This window comes from Cherax quadricarinatus, chromosome 7 (assembly GCF_038502225.1).
Source record: "Cherax quadricarinatus isolate ZL_2023a chromosome 7, ASM3850222v1, whole genome shotgun sequence".
NCBI classification, from domain to species: Eukaryota; Metazoa; Arthropoda; class Malacostraca; order Decapoda; family Parastacidae; genus Cherax; species Cherax quadricarinatus.
In genome coordinates this window covers 50,742,510-50,765,614 of record NC_091298.1, presented here as the reverse complement: position 1 = coordinate 50,765,614, position 23,105 = coordinate 50,742,510, and the positions used below count along the sequence as shown (strand labels likewise).

General features: G+C 45.0%; 1 protein-coding gene across 6 annotated transcripts in view; it reads right to left on the bottom strand.

Annotated features, from left to right (window-relative positions):
* Window positions 1–23,105, bottom strand: part of MESK2 (misexpression suppressor of KSR 2) — a 541,942-nt gene that overhangs the window by 289,421 nt on the left and 229,416 nt on the right. Inside the window, exon 1 of one of the 6 annotated variants that reach the window (XM_070082424.1) lies at window positions 8,091–8,322. The exons of the other annotated variants lie outside the window; for them this stretch is intronic. Coding sequence (XP_069938525.1) covers window positions 8,091–8,170 — 80 coding nt within the window. The 5' untranslated portion in view covers window positions 8,171–8,322. Of the gene's footprint in view, window positions 1–8,090; window positions 8,323–23,105 lie in introns of those variants that run through there. 6 annotated transcript variants of the gene reach the window in all.

The following is a 23,105-nucleotide window of genomic DNA, read 5'->3' as shown; positions in this document are numbered from 1 at the left end:
ACCTAGTAACTGACCAGTTTACCTAGTAACTGACCAGTTTACCTAGTAACTGACCAGTTTACCTAGTAACTGACCAGTTTACCCAGTAACTGATCATCTGGTTTAAAAAAAAGTTACCCTGAATTCTACCGTTTCTTTAAACGTAAAAACTTCAAGACGAAACTGGACAAGTTCCAGGTTCCAGATCAACTAGGCTGTAATGGATCAGTGGGGCAGCTGGAATTCAGCAGCAGCCTTGTATGATCAGGCAAGCACCAGACGAGCCTGGCCCATGGCCGGGCTCGGAGAGTAGTAAAACTCTCGAAACCGTTCAAAGGTATATATCAAAGGTAAGGTAAGGTAGCAAACCAGAGACGCAGAGAAATCTTGATTACTTTCTTCGTGTGTTGCATGTCATTGCGTTTCATGAAGCGATAGATTCGTGTAGGCCATCCAACGTAAGGGCTTCTAGAGGTTCGACCCTCCGTCTACTAATCGTAGCCGCTAAGGTGTGGGTGTACCACAACCACACATTCCCAGCTGAAGATGGTCTTCGGAGAGGTAGGAAGGAATGCGTCAGTCACAGGAAGGGATGCGTCAGTCACAGGGACACATCAGCTACAGGGACACATCAGCTACAGGGACACATCAGCTACAGGGACACATCAGTCACAAGAAGGTACACATCAGTCACAAGAAGGGACACATCAGTCACAGGAAGGTACACATCAGTTACAGGAAGGTACACATCAGTTACAGGAAGGTACACATCAGTTACAGGAAGGGACACATCAGTCACAGGAAGGTACACATCAGTCACAAGAAGGGACACATCAGTCACAGGAAGGTACACATCAGTTACAGGAAGGTACACATCAGTTACAGGAAGGTACACATCAGTTACAGGAAGGGACACATCAGTCACAGGAAGGTACACATCAGTTACAGGAAGGGACACATCAGTCACAGGAAGGTACACATCAGTTACAGGAAGGTACACATCAGTCACAGGAACACATCAGTCAAAGGAAGGGAAACATCAGTCACAGGAAGGTACACATCAGTCACAGGAAGGGAAACATCAGTCACAGGAAGGGAAACATCAGTCACAGGAAGGGAAACATCAGTCACAGGAAGGGAAACATCAGTCACAGGAAGGGAAACATCAGTCACAGGAAGGGAAACATCAGTCACAGGAAGGGAAACATCAGTCACAGGAAGGGAAACATCAGTCACAGGAAGGGAAACATCAGTCACAGGAAGGGAAACATCAGTCACAGGAAGGTACACATCAGTCACAGGAAGGGACACATCAGTCACAGGAACGGACACATCAGTCACAGGAACGGACACATCAGTCACAGGAACGGACACATCAGTCACAGGAACGGACACATCAGTCACAGGGACACATCAGTCACAGGAAGGTACACATCAGTCACAGGAAGGTACACATCAGTCACAGGAAGGTACACATCAGTCACAGGAAGGTACACATCAGTCACAGGAAGGTACACATCAGTCACAGGAAGGTACACATCAGTCACAGGAAGGTACACATCAGTCACAGGAAGGTACACATCAGTCACAGGAAGGGACACATCAGTCACAGGAAGGGAAACATCAGTCACAGGAAGGTACACATCAGTCACAGGAAGGTACACATCAGTCACAAGAAGGTACACATCAGTCACAGGAAGGTACACATCAGTCACAGGAAGGTACACATCAGTCACAGGAAGGTACACATCAGTCACAGGAAGGGACACATCAGTCACAGGAAGGTACACATCAGTCACAGGAAGGTACACATCAGTCACAGGAAGGTACACATCAGTCACAGGAAGGGACACATCAGTCACAGGAAGGTACACATCAGTCACAGGTACACATCAGTTACAGGAAGGTACACATCAGTCACAGGAAGGTACACATCAGTCACAGGAAGGTACACATCAGTCACAGGTACACGTCAGTTACAGGAAGGTACACATCAGTCACAGGAAGGTACACATCAGTTACAGGAAGGTACACATCAGTCACAAGAAGGTACACATCAGTCACAGGAAGGTACACATCAGTCACAGGAAGGTACACATCAGTCACAGGAAGGTACACATCAGTCACAGGAAGGGACACATCAGTCACAGGAAGGGACACATCAGTCACAGGAAGGGACACATCAGTCACAGGAAGGTACACATCAGTCACAGGAAGGTACACATCAGTCACAGGAAGGTACACATCAGTCACAGGTACACATCAGTTACAGGAAGGTACACATCAGTCACAGGAAGGTACACATCAGTTACAGGAAGGTACACATCAGTCACAAGAAGGTACACATCAGTCACAGGAAGGTACACATCAGTCACAGGAAGGTACACATCAGTCACAGGAAGGTACACATCAGTCACAGGAAGGTACACATCAGTCACAGGAAGGGACACATCAGTCACAGGAAGGGACACATCAGTCACAGGAAGGTACACATCAGTCACAGGTACACATCAGTCACAGGAAGGGACACATCAGTCACAGGAAGGTACACATCAGTCACAGGTACACATCAGTTACAGGAAGGTACACATCAGTCACAGGAAGGTACACATCAGTTACAGGAAGGTACACATCAGTCACAGGAAGGTACACATCAGTCACAGGAAGGTACACATCAGTTACAGGAAGGTACACATCAGTTACAGGAAGGTACACATCAGTCACAGGAAGGTACACATCAGTCACAGGAAGGTACACATCAGTCACAGGAAGGTACACATCAGTCACAGGAAGGTACACATCAGTCACAGGAAGGTACACATCAGTCACAGGAAGGTACACATCAGTCACAGGAAGGTACACATCAGTCACAGGAAGGTACACATCAGTCACAGGAAGGTACACATCAGTCACAGGAAGGTACACATCAGTCACAGGAAGGGACACATCAGTCACAGGAAGGTACACATCAGTCACAGGTACACATCAGTTACAGGAAGGTACACATCAGTCACAGGAAGGTACACATCAGTCACAGGAAGGTACACATCAGTCACAGGTACACGTCAGTTACAGGAAGGTACACATCAGTCACAGGAAGGTACACATCAGTTACAGGAAGGTACACATCAGTCACAAGAAGGTACACATCAGTCACAGGAAGGTACACATCAGTCACAGGAAGGTACACATCAGTCACAGGAAGGTACACATCAGTCACAGGAAGGGACACATCAGTCACAGGAAGGTACACATCAGTCACAGGAAGGTACACATCAGTCACAGGAAGGTACACATCAGTCACAGGAAGGTACACATCAGTCACAGGTACACATCAGTTACAGGAAGGTACACATCAGTCACAGGAAGGTACACATCAGTTACAGGAAGGTACACATCAGTCACAAGAAGGTACACATCAGTCACAGGAAGGTACACATCAGTCACAGGAAGGTACACATCAGTCACAGGAAGGTACACATCAGTCACAGGAAGGTACACATCAGTCACAGGAAGGGACACATCAGTCACAGGAAGGGACACATCAGTCACAGGAAGGTACACATCAGTCAGAGGTACACATCAGTCACAGGAAGGGACACATCAGTCACAGGAAGGTACACATCAGTCACAGGTACACATCAGTTACAGGAAGGTACACATCAGTCACAGGAAGGTACACATCATTCACAGAAACTGATTCATCACCTTTTAAAGTTCATACACACTAACAAGTTCATACACACTAACAAGCTCATACACACAAGTTCATACACACTAACAAGCTCATACACACTAACAAGTTCATACACACTAACAAGCTCATACACACTAACAAGTTCATACACACTAACAAGTTCATACACACTAACAAGCTCATACACACTAACAAGTTCATACACACTAACAATCTCATACACACTAACAAGTTCATACACACTAACAAGTTCATACACACTAACAAGCTCATACACACTAACAAGTTCATACACACTAACAAGTTCATACACACTAACAAGCTCATACACACTAACAAGTTCATACACACTAACAAGCTCATACACACTAACAAGCTCATACACACTAACAAGTTCATACACACTAACAAGTTCATACACACTAACAAGCTCATACACACTAACAAGCTCATACACACTAACAAGCTCATACACACAAGTTCATACACACTAACAAGCTCATACACACTAACAAGTTCATACACACTAACAAGTTCATACACACTAACAAGTTCATACACACTAACAAGTTCATACACACTAACAAGTTCATACACACTAACAAGCTCATACACACTAACAAGCTCATACACACTAACAAGTTCATACACACTAACAAGCTCATACACACTAACAAGTTCATACACACTAACAAGCTCATACACACTAACAAGCTCATACACACTAACAAGTTCATACACACTAACAAGCTCATACACACTAACAAGTTCATACACACTAACAAGTTCATACACACTAACAAGTTCATACACACTAACAAGCTCATACACACTAACAAGTTCATACACACTAACAAGCTCATACACACTAACAAGCTCATACACACTAACAAGTTCATACACACTAACAAGCTCATACACACTAACAAGTTCATACACACTAACAAGTTCATACACACTAACAAGTTCATACACACTAACAAGCTCATACACACTAACAAGCTCATACACACTAACAAGTTCATACACACTAACAAGCTCATACACACTAACAAGTTCATACACACTAACAAGTTCATACACACTAACAAGTTCATACACACTAACAAGCTCATACACACTAACAAGTTCATACACACTAACAAGTTCATACACACTAACAAGCTCATACACACTAACAAGCTCATACACACTAACAAGTTCATACACACTAACAAGCTCATACACACTAACAAGCTCATACACACTAACAAGCTCATACACACTAACAAGCTCATACACACTAACAAGTTCATACACACTAACAAGCTCATACACACTAACAAGTTCATACACACTAACAAGCTCATACACACTAACAAGCTCATACACACTAACAAGTTCATACACACTAACAAGTTCATACACACTAACAAGTTCATACACACTAACAAGTTCATACACACTAACAAGTTCATACACACTAACAAGCTCATACACACAAGTTCATACACACTAACAAGTTCATACACACTAACAAGTTCATACACACAAGCTCATACACACTAACAAGTTCATACACACTAAGTTCATACACACTAACAAGTTCATACACACAAGCTCATACACACTAACAAGTTCATACACACTAACAAGTTCATACACACTAACAAGTTCATACACACTAACAAGTTCATACACACAAGCTCATACACACTAACAAGTTCATACACACTAACAAGTTCATACACACTAACAAGTTCATACACACTAACAAGTTCATACACACAAGCTCATACACACTAACAAGTTCATACACACTAACAAGTTCATACACACTAACAAGTTCATACACACTAACAAGTTCATACACACTAACAAGTTCATACACACAAGCTCATACACACTAACAAGTTCATACACACTAACAAGTTCATACACACTAACAAGTTCATACACACAAGCTCATACACACTAACAAGTTCATACACACTAACAAGTTCATACACACTAACAAGTTCATACACACAAGCTCATACACACTAACAAGTTCATACACACTAACAAGCTCATACACACTAACAAGTTCATACACACTAACAAGTTCATACACACTAACAAGTTCATACACACTAACAAGCTCATACACACTAACAAGTTCATACACACTAACAAGTTCATACACACTAACAAGCTCATACACACTAACAAGCTCATACACACTAACAAGCTCATACACACTAACAAGTTCATACACACTAACAAGTTCATACACACTAACAAGTTCATACACACTAACAAGCTCATACACACTAACAAGTTCATACACACTAACAAGTTCATACACACTAACAAGTTCATACACACTAACAAGTTCATACACACTAACAAGTTCATACACACTAATAAGTTCATACACACAAGTTCATACACACTAACAAGCTCATACACACTAACAAGTTCATACACACTAATAAGTTCATACACACAAGTTCATACACACTAACAAGCTCATACACACTAACAAGTTCATACACACTAACAAGTTCATACACACTAACAAGTTCATACACACTAACAAGTTCATACACACTAACAAGTTCATACACACTAACAAGTTCATACACACTAACAAGTTCATACACACTAACAAGTTCATACACACTAACAAGTTCATACACACTAACAAGTTCATACACACTAACAAGCTCATACACACTAACAAGTTCATACACACTAACAAGTTCATACACACTAACAAGCTCATACACACTAACAAGTTCATACACACTAACAAGTTCATACACACTAACAAGTTCATACACACTAACAAGTTCATACACACTAACAAGCTCATACACACTAACAAGTTCATACACACTAACAAGTTCATACACACTAACAAGTTCATACACACTAACAAGTTCATACACACTAACAAGCTCATACACACTAACAAGTTCATACACACTAACAAGCTCATACACACAAGTTCATACACACTAACAACAAGTTCATACACACTAACAAGTTCATACACACTAACAAGCTCATACACACTAACAAGTTCATACACACTAACAAGTTCATACACACTAACAAGCTCATACACACTAACAAGCTCATACACACTAACAAGTTCATACACACTAACAAGCTCATACACACTAACAAGCTCATACACACTAACAAGCTCATACACACTAACAAGTTCATACACACTAACAAGCTCATACACACTAACAAGTTCATACACACTAACAAGCTCATACACACTAACAAGTTCATACACACTAACAAGCTCATACACACTAACAAGTTCATACTAACAAGCTCATACACACTAACAAGTTCATACACACTAACAAGCTCATACACACTAACAAGTTCATACACACTAACAAGCTCATACACACTAACAAGCTCATACACACTAACAAGTTCATACACACTAACAAGCTCATACACACTAACAAGTTCATACACACTAACAAGCTCATACACACTAACAAGCTCATACACACTAACAAGCTCATACACACTAACAAGTTCATACACACTAACAAGTTCATACACACTAACAAGTTCATACACACTAACAAGTTCATACACACTAACAAGTTCATACACACTAACAAGTTCATACACACTAACAAGCTCATACACACTAACAAGTTCATACACACTAACAAGTTCATACACACTAACAAGCTCATACACACTAACAAGCTCATACACACTAACAAGCTCATACACACAAGTTCATACACACTAACAAGCTCATACACACTAACAAGCTCATACACACTAACAAGCTCATACACACTAACAAGCTCATACACACTAACAAGCTCATACACACAAGCTCATACACACTAACAAGCTCATACACACTAACAAGCTCATACACACAAGTTCATACACACTAACAAGTTCATACACACTAACAAGTTCATACACACTAACAAGCTCATACACACTAACAAGTTCATACACACTAACAAGCTCATACACACTAACAAGTTCATACACACTAACAAGCTCATACACACTAACAAGTTCATACACACTAACAAGCTCATACACACTAACAAGTTCATACACACTAACAAGTTCATACACACTAACAAGTTCATACACACTAACAAGCTCATACACACTAACAAGTTCATACACACTAACAAGCTCATACACACTAACAAGTTCATACACACTAACAAGTTCATACACACTAACAAGTTCATACACACTAACAAGCTCATACACACTAACAAGTTCATACACACTAACAAGTTCATACACACTAACAAGCTCATACACACTAACAAGCTCATGCACACAAGCTCATACACACTAACAAGCTCATACACACTAACAAGCTCATGCACACTACCTAGCAGTACCTTAAGAAAACAATTACGATACTGTTAATTACCTTAAGGTAGAGTATGTAGGAACGACAGGCATTGGTACAGGTTCCACACCTGCCGACACAGGGCGACTCAAACACCACATCTGCACAAGTGTACCAGTACTAAAGACAACTGCGAAGGAGTGCCAAGTCTCAAACCTGTTCGCAGGGGACACACGCGCACACACCTGCTCTCTACAGCTGTACTTCTACCACAAGGTGCTAGAGCGACACACACACCTGGTCTCCACAACTGCACTTCCAGAGAGTGTATAACTAGAAATAAAACTGTCGAAACTGCTCGAGTGTGTGGTAATGGATGCTTGTATGCATTATTCACTCTCAGTACAGAAGACAATACTGTGCCAAGAAGAGAAGGACGGGAAGCAATGGTGGAATCTGTTTAAACCAAATACAAATATGTGGCCAGCCTTGTGGTCACCATCCTGAACACTGTCTGCTTAACTGCCCACTTACTGAGGAATACAGACACAGTACAATAACCTTGAGTTTTCCCTGAGGTACGTTTATTGTCTTCTCTGAGGATGAGGGTTCCCAGTCCAGTTATAGAGGTGGTACCTCCCTATATATTATGTAAAGGTATCTTATTAATGAATATAAGATACTAGATATATTAAGCAAATTTCCTAAATCTGCTTGTAATAGATAAGTGAATTTTAGATATGAATCCTGATGTACTCCTGTAAACCCTTTTGGAACATTATATATGCAGGAGCAACTGAATATATGCTCGTGCACTACCGTCCACGGTGATGGATATGGGGTGCACAATAAACTAGCCACTACCATCCACAGGATGGATATGGGGTGCACAATAAACTAGCCACTACCATCCACAGGATGGATATGTGGTGCACAATAAACTAGCCACTACCAACCGCAGGATGGATATGTGGTGCACAATAAACTAGCCACTACTATCCACAGGATGGATATGTGGTGCACAATAAACTAGCCACTACCATCCACAGGATGGATATGGGGTGCACAATAAACTAGCCACTACCATCCACAGGATGGATATGGGGTGCACAATAAACTAGCCACTACCATCCACAGGATGGATATGTGGTGCACAATAAACTAGCCACTACCAACCGCAGGATGGATATGTGGTGCACAATAAACTAGCCACTACTATCCACAGGATAGATATGGGGTGCCCAATAAACTAGCCACTACCATCCACAGGATGGATATGGGGTGCACAATAAACTAGCCACTACTATCCACAGGATGGATATGTGGTGCACAATAAACTAGCCACTGCCATCCACAGGATGGATATGGGGTGCACAATAAACTAGCCACTACTATCCACAGGATGGATATGTGGTGCACAATAAACTAGCCACTATCCACAGGATGGATATGTGATGCACAATAAACTAGCCACTACCATCCACAGGATGGATATGGGGTGCACAATAAACTAGCCACTACTATCCACAGGATGGATATGGGGTGCATAATAAACTAGCCACTACTATCCACAGGATGGATATGGGGTGCACAATAAACTAGCCACTACTATCCACAGGATGGATATGGGGTGCACAAACTAGCCACTACCATCCACAGGATTTATATGAGGTGCACAATAAACTAACCACTACCATCCACAGGATGGATATGGGGTGCACAATAAACTAGCCACTACTATCCACAGGATGGATATGGGGTGCACAATAAACTAGCCACTACCATCCACAGCATGGATATGTGGTGCACAATAAACTAGCCACTACCATCCACAAGATGGATATGGGATGCACAATAAACTAGCCACTACCATCCACAGGATGGATATGGGGTGCACAATAAACTAGCCACTATCATCCACAAGATGGATATGGGATGCACAATAAACTAGCCACTACCATCCACAGGATGGATATGGGGTACACAATAAACTAGCCACTACCATCCACAAGATGGATATGGGATGCACAATAAACTAGCCACTACCATCCACAGGATGGATATGGGGTGCACAATAAACTAGCCACTACCATTCACAGGATGGATATTGGGTGCACAATAAACTAGCCACTACCATCCACAGGATGGATACGTCGTGCACAATAAACTAGCCACTAGGATGGATAAGTCGTGCACAAACTAGCCACTATCATCCACAGGATGGATATGTCGTGCACAATAAACTAGCCACTTCAGAGGCAAAATCTAAAATCCTGGGGTTGAGTCCATGCTGGTCACTCCTCTCACATTATATCGGTCGCATTTAATTATTTCTGGTTTCATGAACCCGATCATACCTACTCTTAAAGCTGCGTGCTGCCACCTGTCTGTTATTGCTGTTCTTACTGCTGAACAGCGGTTTAGTGCCGATGAAGGTAGCGTAGGTAGCAATGATACGGCCGTGGACTAGTTTGGCTTTAATTGGGTAGGAGTGAGTACACAACGGGCAGTGTGAGGGAGTGACCGCAAGCCAGTCCGTGGAGGGGGAGCACTTGTGTCTATCAAGTCGGTAGGCCTAGGAGTGAGAGCAGATGGGCTCAGCCTCCCACTGACCTGAGTGAACCTACAGAGGGCAGCACCTAAATGCCGCGAAATATGAACTAGTCAGAGCAGACGGCTAGGCTGTGTGTTCTGACAGTACAGGCTGTCTACATTTGCTCGGCCACGCACCTCGCGTCGGGACTGGTGGGCCCGCAGGTATAAAGGAATTACTTACACTAGCTACCCCAGAGAGGGACTGGCTTTCGCTCACTAGTAAATCAAAAACGGACATAAAAATGTAACAGGCAAAAAAAAACTCTCCCATCCAGGGGAAGAGAAAACTGGTTTGCCCACGCTGTTTCATCGAGGAGAGAGTCCGGAGACGTCAGCACTGGAACTAAAATCTTCTATATACACACTAAACGACCTCACCTCTACTTCTTGTAGCTGAGAAGGGCGTAGGGACGCTGTAGGAGGCAGGAGAATGGTGCTGGAGAGTGTTGAAGGGCTGTAGAGAGGGTGATGAGGTGAACATGTGACTGATAAGGCTGGAGATGACGCCGTGACGCCTATGTCCAGATTTTGTGGGAAAAAAATCTAGGACGAAGATCTATCTCAGGTCCCATCAAGACGCTGGGAGTAACAGATAACTCTTTAGGCCAGCAGGTGCGTTGGATGACGACGGATGATGTTGACTGGCGTCGACCGATGGTGTTGACTGGCATCAACCCCTCCACCCTGAGTAGGCTCACGATGCCGTTGACTCCGCTGTCACCACTGTTATTGCTGTTCTTACTGCTGAACAGCGGTTTAGTGCCGATGAAGGTAGTGTAGGCAGCAATGATACTGCCGTGGACTAGTTTGGCTTTAATTGGGTAGGAGTGAGTACACAACGGGCAGTGTGAGGGAGTGACCGCAAGCCAGTCCGTGGAGGGGGAGCACTTGTGTCTATCAAGTCCGTCGGCCTAGGAGTGAGAGCGGATGGGCTCAGCCTCCTACTGACCTGGGTGAGCCTACAGAGGGCAGCACCTAAATGCCGCGAAATATGAACTAGTCAGACCAGACGGCTAGGCTGTGTGTTCTGACAGTAAAGGCTGTCTACATGTCAAGGCACCCATACCACCACCACTACCAAAATCCTCCTCCATCACTACTGCTACCACCATCCTAACCTCAGTGGCGTGCTCCCAGCGTCTTCTAAATTAGGCATGAGACAGGAATACGATCCCGGGCAAACTGGAACTTAAAAGTTCCTGTAGCAGATTCACTTTGATTATTAAACTAATTTAGACACATCAGCAGTGTGGTGTTACTTATATGGTAGTTACACAGTGGGATTGGTGTCGTGGTAATGAAATGTGTCATCCAGGGCTGGGAGAGTTCAACAATTAGGGTCGGGCATCACAGGATTCAGGGAAAGGCTCCTAGTTTGTGGGTTTGGAGACTAGCATACCACTGTAGGAGAAAGAAGAAACGTGTGGTGGTAGTGAAGGAAACGTGTGGTGGTGGTAGTGAAAGAAACGTGTGGTGGGGGTGAAGGAAACGTGTGGTGGTGAAGGAAACGTGTGGTGGTGGTGGTGAAGGAAACGTGGTGGTGGTGAAGGAAACGTGGTGGTGGTGGTGAAGGAAACGTGTGGTGGTAGTAAAGGGAATGTGTGGTGGTAAAGGAAACGTGTGGTGGTAGTGAAGGAAAAGTTTGGGGGTGGTGAAGAAAACGTGTGGGGGTGGTGAAGGAAACGTGTGGTGGTGGTGAAGAAAACGTGTGGTGGTGGTGAAGAAAACGTGTGGTGGTGGTGAAGGAAACGTGTGGTGGTGGTGAAGAAAACGTGTGGGGGTGGTGAAGGAAACGTGTGGTGGTGGTGAAGAAAACGTGTGGTGGTGGTGAAGAAAACGTGTGGTGGTGGTGAAGGAAACGTGTGGTGGTGGTGAAGAAAACGTGTGGTGGTGGTGAAGAAAACGTGTGGTGGTGGTGAAGGAAACGTGTGGTGGTGGTGGTGAAGGAAGCGTGTGGTTGTGAAGGAAACGTGTGGTTGTGGTGGTGAGGGAAGCGTGTGGTTGTGGTGGTGAGGGAAGCGTGTGGTGATGGTGGAGGAAGCGTGTGGTGATGAAGGAAGCGTGTGGTGGTGGTGAAGGAAGCGTGTGGTTGTGGTGAAGGAAGCGTGTGGTGATGGTGGAGGAAGCGTGTGGTGATGAAGGAAGCGTGTGGTTGTGAAGGAAGCGTGTGGTTGTGGTGAAGGAAGCGTGTAGTTGTGGTAGTGAAGGAAGCGTGTGGTGATGGTGGTGGTGAAGGAAGCGTGTGGTGATGGTGGTGGTGAAGGAAGCGTGTGGTGATGGTGGTGGTGAAGGAAGCGTGTGGTGATGGTGGTGAAGGAAGCGTGTGGTGATGGTGGTGGTGAAGGAAGCGTGTGGTGATGGTGGTGGTGAAGGAAGCGTGTGATGGTGGTGGTGAAGGAAGCGTGTGGTGGTGGTGAAGGAAGCGTGTGATGGTGGTGGTGAAGGAAGCGTGTGATGGTGGTGGTGAAGGAAGCGTGTGGTGATGGTGGTGAAGGAAGCGTGTGGTGATGGTGGTGGTGAAGGAAGCGTGTGATGGTGGTGGTGAAGGAAGCGTGTGGTGATGGTGGTGAAGGAAGCGTGTGGTGATGGTGGTGGTGAAGGAAGCGTGTGGTGATGGTGGTGGTGAAGGAAGCGCGTGGTGATGGTGGTGGTGAAGGAAGCGCGTGGTGGTGATGGTGGTGAAGCGCGTGGTGATGGTGGTGGTGAAGGAAGCGTGTGGTGATGGTGGTGGTGAAGGAAGCGTGTGATGGTGGTGAAGGAAGCGTGTGATGGTGGTGGTGAAGGAAGCGTGTGGTGATGGTGGTGAAGGAAGCGTGTGGTGGTGAAGGAAGCGTGTGGTGATGGTGGTGAAGGAAGCGTGTGGTGATGGTGAAGGAAGCGTGTGGTGATGGTGGTGAAGGAAGCGTGTGGTGATGGTGGTGAAGGAAGCGGGTGGTGATGGTGGTGGTGAAGGAAGCGTGTGGTGATGGTGGTGAAGGAAGCGTGTGGTGATGGTGAAGGAAGCGTGTGGTGATGGTGAAGGAAGCGTGTGGTGATGGTGAAGGAAGCGTGTGGTGATGGTGGTGAAGGAAGCGTGTGGTGGTGGTGAAGGAAGCGTGTGATGGTGGTGAAGGAAGCGTGTGATGGTGGTGGTGAAGGAAGCGTGTGGTGATGGTGGTGGTGAAGGAAGCGTGTGGTGATGGTGGTGGTGAAGGAAGCGTGTGGTGATGAAGGAAGCGTGTGGTGATGGTGGTGAAGGAAGCGTGTGGTGGTGGTGAAGGAAGCGTGTGGTGGTGGTGAAGGAAGCGTGTAGTGGTGGTGAAGGAAGCGTGTAGTGGTGGTGAAGGAAGCGTGTGGTGATGGTGGTGAAGGAAGCGTGTGGTGGTGGTGAAGGAAGCGTGTGATGGTGGTGAAGGAAGCGTGTAGTGGTGGTGAAGGAAGCGTGTGGTGGTGGTGAAGGAAGCGTGTGGTGATGGTGGTGAAGGAAGCGTGTGGTGATGGTGAAGGAAGCGTGTGGTGATGGTGGTGAAGGAAGCGTGTGGTGATGGTGGTGAAGGAAGCGTGTGGTGATGGTGGTGGTGAAGGAAGCGTGTGGTGGTGGTGAAGGAAGCGTGTAGTGGTGGTGAAGGAAGCGTGTGGTGGTGGTGGTGGTGAAGGAAGCGTGTGGTGATGGTGGTGGTGAAGGAAGCGTGTGATGGTGGTGGTGAAGGAAGCGTGTGATGGTGGTGGTGAAGGAAGCGTGTGGTGGTGGTGGTGAAGGAAGCGTGTGGTGATGGTGGTGGTGAAGGAAGCGTGTGGTGATGGTGGTGAAGGAAGCGTGTGGTGATGGTGGTGGTGAAGGAAGCGTGTGGTGGTGGTGAAGGAAGCGTGTAGTGGTGGTGAAGGAAGCGTGTGGTGGTGGTGGTGGTGAAGGAAGCGTGTGGTGATGGTGGTGGTGAAGGAAGCGTGTGGTGATGGTGGTGAAGGAAGCGTGTGGTGGTGGTGGTGAAGGAAGCGTGTGGTGGTGGCAGAGAAAACACACATCGTGGTGGAAAACATTTACCACCATGAATGATAATGAACTAAGCAACATTTGGCTTCCTGACTGCTGTGACAGTTTTGTCTTCCACAGAATGAAGGGAATTCGACCCAGAGTTCTAGCCCCTACCAACCCTATACTCTTCCTACTGAACCATGACAGAACTGGCTGCCAGTCATTACCAGGTTTACCAAACAAACCATACCACGGGTGGGGTTAGAACCTACACCTATGGTGTAGAAATATACCTAGTTGGAATAAACCTATTGAAGCTAGCTGGCCCAGTGGCTAACGCGACGGTCTGGGAGTTTTATTACTCTCTGATCACGGGTTCTAACCCCGCCCGTGGTATGGTTTGGTTGCAATCGTGTCATTACAATTTCTTGAGTCATGTTACCAAGCAAGTTCACAAGTTCTTTGACCACAGCCCTGGCAAGGAAGGGAAGGAAAGTGGGGAAGGATATAAATGGACTGAGCAGGTATGGAGGGAGGGGAAGAGAGATTAGAGGCTCGTGTCGTAATAAACGTGTAGTTAACTATTTACGACAACATAACTCACGTGTGGGAGTCTGAGTGTTAGACTATAAAGTCTTCCTTCCGAGGGGAGGTTAGATTTTAGGTAAAAGGACACAAGTGCAACTAATGTGACACTTTATTGTGGCAACGTTTCGCTCTCCAGGAGCTTTATCAAGCTTCTGGAGAGCGAAACGTTGCCACAATAAAATGTCACTAGTTGCACTTTGTGTCCTTTTACCAAACATTTTTTCGGTAATTCTACCAATATTAATGCAGGGTTAGATTTTGTCGCCGAAGTGGCTAGTTTACTGTGCACCCCACATCCATCCAGTGGCTGGTAATGGCTAGTTAATGTAACCGCATCCATCCAGTGGCTGGTAATGGCTAGTTTATGTAACCGCATCCATCCAGTGGCTGGTAATGGCTAGTTTATATAACCGCATCCATCCTGTGGCTGGTAGTGGCTAGTTTGTGTACCCGCATCCATCCTGTGGCTGGTAGTGGCTAGTTTGTGTACCCGCATCCATCCTGTGGCTGGTAGTGGCTAGTTTGTGTGTAACATATCCATGTTGTGGATGGTAGTAGCTACTTTACTGTGCACATTATATCCATCCTGCGGATAGTAGCGCAAAAACATATGGATACACAAAAGGCCTAGGAACTAGGCCCCAAAAGGGTTACAGGAGTACATCTGAATTTATATATACAATGAATACTGATAAATGGTTCAGAGAACAGACAGGATGATGAATTAAGACAGTTGTGCAGCACCTGGGTATCTATTGTGGAAACGTTTCGTCAACCAATGGCCTCTTCAGTCTAATAAAAAGAATGGTTGAAAATGAGAAGTACTTTGAGGTAATCAGTTCCTCAAGACTGATGGACCGATTATATCGACTCAAGGCTGATGGACCGATTATATCGATTCAAGGCTGATGGACTGATTATATCGACTCAAGGCTGATGGACTGATTATATCGACTCAAGGCTGATGGACCGATTATATCGACTCAAGGCTGATGGACCGATTATATCGATTCAAGGCTGAGGGACTGACTGCATCAAACTCCTCCTGATCTTCAACCATTCTTCACTGTATTGGACTCCGGAAGTCACTGGTTGGGAGAATGTTTGCATAATGAAGATACCCAAGTGGCTGACCAGGCCCTGATCCACCACGAGGCCTGGTCTCGGAACAGGCCGCGGGGGAGTTGATCCCAGACACCCCCTCTAGGTATATTCCAGGTAAGTGTTTCACAAGTATCTAATATATCTACAGTTCACGGAGGGAAGACCATACAAATGAAGTAGTAATCATAATCTGGGCACGACTAAGGGGAGACTAAATAAAACTCCATCACACTACTATGATTGGGTCGTGTCCTGGATATTCTCCAGCTGAATATAGCTTATAATTTTACATTACCTAATTTTCGTGTATTTAAAGGGGTAGGGGGGGTCTCATTTTTTGAGGGGAGACCATCTCTAAAATAGCTTGGGAATACAGCCTTTACATGACCCACAAAAATTGTAAAAACACGAATGTAAAAAAAAAAAAAAAAAAAAAAAAAAACAGAACGAGTCTTAAAATTAACAGGCCGGTGCGTTAACCACTCGACCAGCTGGCTCTATTTGATTAGCCTTCACATTATAAACAAAAGCCTTAATAAAAGATTATTTTTATTTTATTAACACATCGGCCGTCTCCCACCAAGGCAGGGTGGCCCGAAAAAGAAAAAAACGTTCGTCTTTCACTTTATCGCTGTCTTGCCAGACGCAAGATAAGTCACAACATGACTGTGTTCACCGAGCTGCTAATCCCACTCAAAACTGCCAATCCCCCCCAAAAAAATTGAGAATACTCAAAATTTTGCCAATATCTAAAATTTCCAACATATCCCCACTTAACTTTGAAGAAGCCACTGACGGCATGCCCATACACTCTGCCCCAGGCCCAGATTCCTGGAACTCCATATTAATAAAAAACGAAAAAAAAAAACACTATCCTCTGGACATTAGTCTAAACACAGGCCCCATCTGGATTCCCTATTTCATGCATGATATAAACATTAAACAGAAAGGTTTAATATCTTAAGCTAGTGCTCTACTGCCTCCTTTGCACAAGGGAGGCAGTAGAGCACTAGCTAAAAATTACAGACCAGTAGCCCTAACCTCTCACATCATAAAAATCTTCGAAAGAGTGTTGAGACGGCAGGTTACAAATTTCATGGACCAGCACAACCAACATAACTCGAACCAGCATGGTTTTAGAGCAGGACGATCATGTCTGTCACAGCTGCTGAACCATTATGACAGAATTACAGAGGCACTGGAAGATGACCAAAACGCAGATGTGATTTACACAGATTTTGCAAAAGCGTTCGACAAATGCGATCATGGAGTGATAGCGCACAAAATGAAGGCCATGAGTATTACGGGGAAGGTAAGCAGATGGATTTTCGGTTTCCTAACACACAGAACACAAAAAGTAGTAGTGAACAGGGCAAGATCCAGCATCAGCGATGTTAACAGCTCAGTGCCCCAAGGCACTGTCCTGGCACCTCTGCTGTTTCTCATCCTTATAGCATAGATAAAAACACCCGGCACACTTTTTGTATCATCATTTGCAGATGACACTAAAATAAGCATGAAAGTCAGTACGGTAGAGGACACTGAAAAAGTACAGAAAGACATAAACAGGGTTTTCCAGTGGGCAGTGGAAAACAACATGACGTTCAATGGTGATAAGTTCCAGCTGCTTAGGTATGGAAAGAATGAAGAACTCAAAAGAAACACTATATACAAAACTCAAGAGGGACACCAAATAGAACGTAAGGAACACGTAAAAGACCTTGGAATAATTATGTCAGCGGAGCTTTCTTTTAAAGACCATAACAAGACAAAGATCACGACAGCCAGGAAGATGACTGGGTGGGTATTGAGAACTTTCAAAACAAGGGAAACAATGCCGATGGTGACACTCTTCAAATCGCTAGTGCTCCCTCACTTAGAATATTGCTCAGTGTTGACGGTCCCGTTCAAGGCAGGATAAATATCGGAGCTGGAACAAATACAGAGATCGTTTACGGCTCGCATTGAGCCAGTAAAGCACCTAAACTACTGGGAACGCCTGCAAGTCTTGAACATGTACTCATTGGAGCGAAGGAGAGAGAGGTACATGATAATATATACCTGGAAGGTACTCGAGGGCTTGGCCCCAACTCTGCACACTGCCATAACAACATATTGGAGTGAGAGATATGGGAGGAAGTGTAAAATAAACCCAGTGAGGAGCAGGGGTACGGTGGGAGCAATAAGGTAACACTGTATCAACATCCGGGGTCCCAGACTTTTCAACATCTTACCAGAAGATATCAGAAACACTGCTGGAACAAGTGTTGAAGCCTTCAAGAGGAAACTAGACAAGTATCTTCACCAGGTGCCAGATCAACCAGGCTGTGATGGATATGTGGGGCAGCGGGCCTCCAGCAGCAACAGCCTGGTTGACCAGGCGAGCACCAGACAAGCCTGGCCCATGACCGGGCTCAGAGAGTAGATATACTCTCAAAATTCTTCAACGGTATAAAGGATAATATCAGAACTTGTTTCAGAGCGGCCATCATTGAGGACACAGGTCTTAAGTCCACATAATTCAGGTCTGTCAGGTCTCTCAGAATCGGCAACAACGAGTTTAAAAATGCGATGGTTACATTTAGTTGCAGAAGTACTGACATGTTAGCTAAACAAAACGAAGAATAACATGAGAACTGTAACGTAAGTGACTGATGGAATGTGTGCATCGAGTTTAGTGCAGATAACACTACTGTTTGATGCTCCCTACCTAGTGTAGAAAATATTCTTTGACGGGGGGCGTTAACCCCCGAAACCCTCTCCAGGTATACACAATGGAAATGTGTGTGTGTGTGTGTGTGTGTGTGAGAGAGAGAGAGAGAGAGAGAGAGAGAGAGAGAGAGAGAGAGACAGACAGAGAGAGAGACAGACAGAGAGAGAGACAGAGAGACAGAGAGACAGAGAGACAGAGAGAGAGACAGAGAGAGAGATAGAGAGAGAGACAGAGAGAGAGAGAGAGAGAGAGAGAGAGAGAGAGAGAGAGGTGGGGGTGAGGTACAGGATACACTCCACAATTACATCAGGCGCCTACACTTTACTATGCTACACAAGTATTATCAGTCTCAGCAGAGCCTAGTGAGTGACAAACCAAACAAAATCTAAATCACAGTGTTGTCTTGCTTATACAAAGATACTTAAATATAACAACACCTTCAGCTTGACATACCAAGCTGTTACTACAAACGTGAAATAAAACTTGCCTGCATCACCACCCTCTCCAGACTGACAAAAGGTTGAGAGAGTTCATTACCTTGTGTGTGTGTGACCCATCCCGTGTGGTGCACTGTGACATGTAAACAGTGTTTATTCCCATTGTATTTCTGTCATACTGAACTGGGTAGCAGCACAGTGCGAGTGTTGCCACAATGTAACTATAATACAGAATACTGTAGCAGCACACTGCGGGTGTTCTCACAATTTAATTATCATACTTAGTATAGCTACACACTAGGAAAAAATGTAACTATCGTACAGATCAGGCTGATCCCTCGGGGGGGGGGGGGTGTCATAGTATTGATATCGACGGCTATCCGCTAATTTTGATGGTATCGGCATCGACAATTTTTTTTTTTTTTTTGCATCGTCTCATGCCTAGTAACCGCACAGTGTCAGCGTTGTCAACTTCCTAAATAACCAACTCACCCAAACACCACCACTCACCATCGTAACTCTCAACACTCCACCGTCGTAACTCTCAACACCCCACCATGAAGGTGGCAGCAAAGCAGTAGCTAAGAACTATAGACCAATAGCTTTAACGTCCCACATCATAAAAATCTTTGAAAGAGTTCTAAGAAGCAGGATAGCAAACCACCTGACTCCCAAAAATTGCACAACCCAGGGCAACATGGTTTCAGAGCAGGTCGCTCCTGCCTTTCGGAACTGCTTGACCACTATGATATGGTCCTAGATGCACTAGAAAAACAGAATGCGGATGTAGTATACACAGACTTTGCAAAAGCCTTTGGCAAGTGCGACCATGGTGTAATAGCACACAAAATACGTGCTAAACGGATAACCGGCAAAGTAGGCAGATGGATCTTCAACTTTCTAACCAATTGCACACAAAGAGCAGTGGTAAATAGTTAAATCAGATGCTGCCATAGTGAAGAGCTCTGTCCTTATTCTCATATCAGACATAGACAGAGATGTAAACCCCAGCACTGTATCATCTTTTGCAGACGATACTAGGATCTGCATGAGAGTGTCATCCACTGAGGACACAGCAAAGCTCCAAGAAGATATAAACCAAGTTTTCCAATGGGCAACAGAGAACAATATGATGTTCAATGAAGACAAATTCCAACTACTCCGTTATGGAAAACTGGAGGAAATAATAACTAGGACTGAATATACTACAAACTCCAATCACACGATAGAGCGGAAAAGTAATGTGAAGGACCTGGGTGTAGTAATGTCCGAAGACCTCACCTTCAAGGACCACAACAATGCCACTATCACAACTGCGAGGAAACTGATAGGATGGATAATGAGAACATTCAAGACAAGAGATCCTGAGCCAATGATGATCCTTTTTAAATCACTTATTCTCTCTAGGCTGGAATACTGTTGTACATTAACATTCAAGGCAGGTGAAACTGCAGATCTAGAGAATGTACAGAGAACCTTTACTGCACGTATAAGTTCCATCAAACACCTTATCTACTGGGAGTGCCTGGAAGCACTTGACTTGTACTCAATAGAGCGCAGGCGAGAGAGATATATCATAATCTACACCTGGAAGATTCTGGAGGGACTGGTCCCTAATATGCACACAGCAATCACTCCATACGAAAGCAAAAGACTTGGCAGGCGATGCAACATACCCCCAGTGAGAAGTAGGGGCGTCACTGGTACACTAAGAGAAAACGCAATAAGTGTCCGGGGCCCAAGACTGTTCAACAGCCTCCCACCAGCAATAAGGGGCATTACGGGGAGACCCCTGGTTGTCTTCAAGAGGGAGTTGGACAGATACCTAAAGACTGTGCCGGATCAGTCGGGCTGTGGTTCGCTCGTAGGATTGCGTGCGGCCAGCAGTAACAGCCTCGTTGATCAGGCCCTGATCCACCGGGAGGCCTGGTCGTGAACCGGGCCGTGGGGGCGTTGATCCCCAGAATGCCCTCCAGGTAGCCTCCAGATAACCTTCGTAACTCACAACACTCCACCATCGTAACTCACAACACTCCACCATCGTAACTCAACACTCCACCATCGTAACTCACAACACTCCACCATCGTAACTCTCAACACTCCACCATCGTAACTCTCAACACTCCACCATCGTAACTCTCAACACTCCACCATCGTAACTCTCAACACTCCACCATCGTAACTCTCAACACTCCACCATCGTAACTCACAGACACCACATAACATTTCTCCCTTACATCTCCCTCTCCTCCATCTTTCAATTATTCTCTCCGTTTCTCACACTGACCGTCCATAGACTGCCAACTACCGACAATGAAAGTGTATGTATAAAAGACACAAACGCAACGTTAGCTAACTGAACAAAACCATAGTGGGCGAAACGTTTCCGGTATTATATACCTTGTTTGTAACGCCCTAAGTTTAGCTCTGCTCATTTTAACTACAAATAGGTAATCATTCTCAATCATCAAGAACAGCGCAGTTGTTCGCCCAAAAATCTTTAAAGGTAGACAAGAGAAGAGAAAACTAGGAGGAACGAATAGATATCAAACCGGAAGAGTACTGTTTGCTGAAACCGGTTACCACAAACCATTAGTTCAAGTTATAATTAAAAACGAAAAAGAGCATAAAAGAAGTGACAGGAAAACCTGCGTTATCAGTTTAAGAAGCCCCGAGAGTGACAACCAAGCCAGATTGGATGAGCAACTTAATGGAGCAGTTTAATGGGAGATTAGTATGCAACAGCGATAATTCCAACTTTGTAATGCATGATTAAAGAGGTCACTGGGTCAAAAAGTTTATAACCTATGTGTCTGTAGGTCTGTGTGTGTGTGTGTATGTGTGTTTGTGTATCCGTGTGTCTTTGTCTCTCTTTCCTTCCTTCTCTCCCCATCCCCTTTCTCGCTCGCTCGTAGTGGAGGTAGGAACCATTCATAATTTTAAGACGAGGTTTGATAAAGCTCATGGAGCAGGGAGAGAGGACCTAGTAGCAATCAGTGAAAAGGTGGGGGCCAGGAGCTATGAATCGACCCCTTCAACCACAAACAGGTTAGTACACACGCACGCACGCACACGCACACGCACACGCACACACACACACACACACACACACACACACACACACACACACACACACACACACACACACACACACACCGAGCCCATGTGCTGAGGCGAAAGGCGCACATCAGCCAAATAACTGCTGCAGCATATGGGCGACTAGTGAACCTAAGAAAAGCATTTCATCTCAGTAAGGAGTCGTTCCGGACCCTGTACACCGTGTACGTCAGGCCCATATTGGAATATGCAGCTCAAGTTGGGAACCCTCACCTGGCCAAGCATGTCAGCAAGCTAGAGAAAGTGCCAAGGTTTAAAACGAGAATAGTCCCGGAGCTAAGGGGCATGTCCTACGAAAAGAACTCAACCTGACGACACTGAAGGACAGGAGGGACATCTTGTTGCAAACCTTTGCCCTTTCTCTAATTTCTTGACGTGCTTGACCAGGTGTGGGTTCCAAACTGGTGATGCATACTTCAGTATGGGTCTGACATACACGGTGTATAGTCTTGAACGATTCCTTACCGAGGTATCGGAACGCTATTCTCAAGGTTTGCCAGGCTCCCATATGCTGCAGCAGTTATCTGGTTGATGTGCGCTTCCGGAGACGTGCTCAGTGTTATCACCCCAAGATCCTTTTCCTTAAGTGA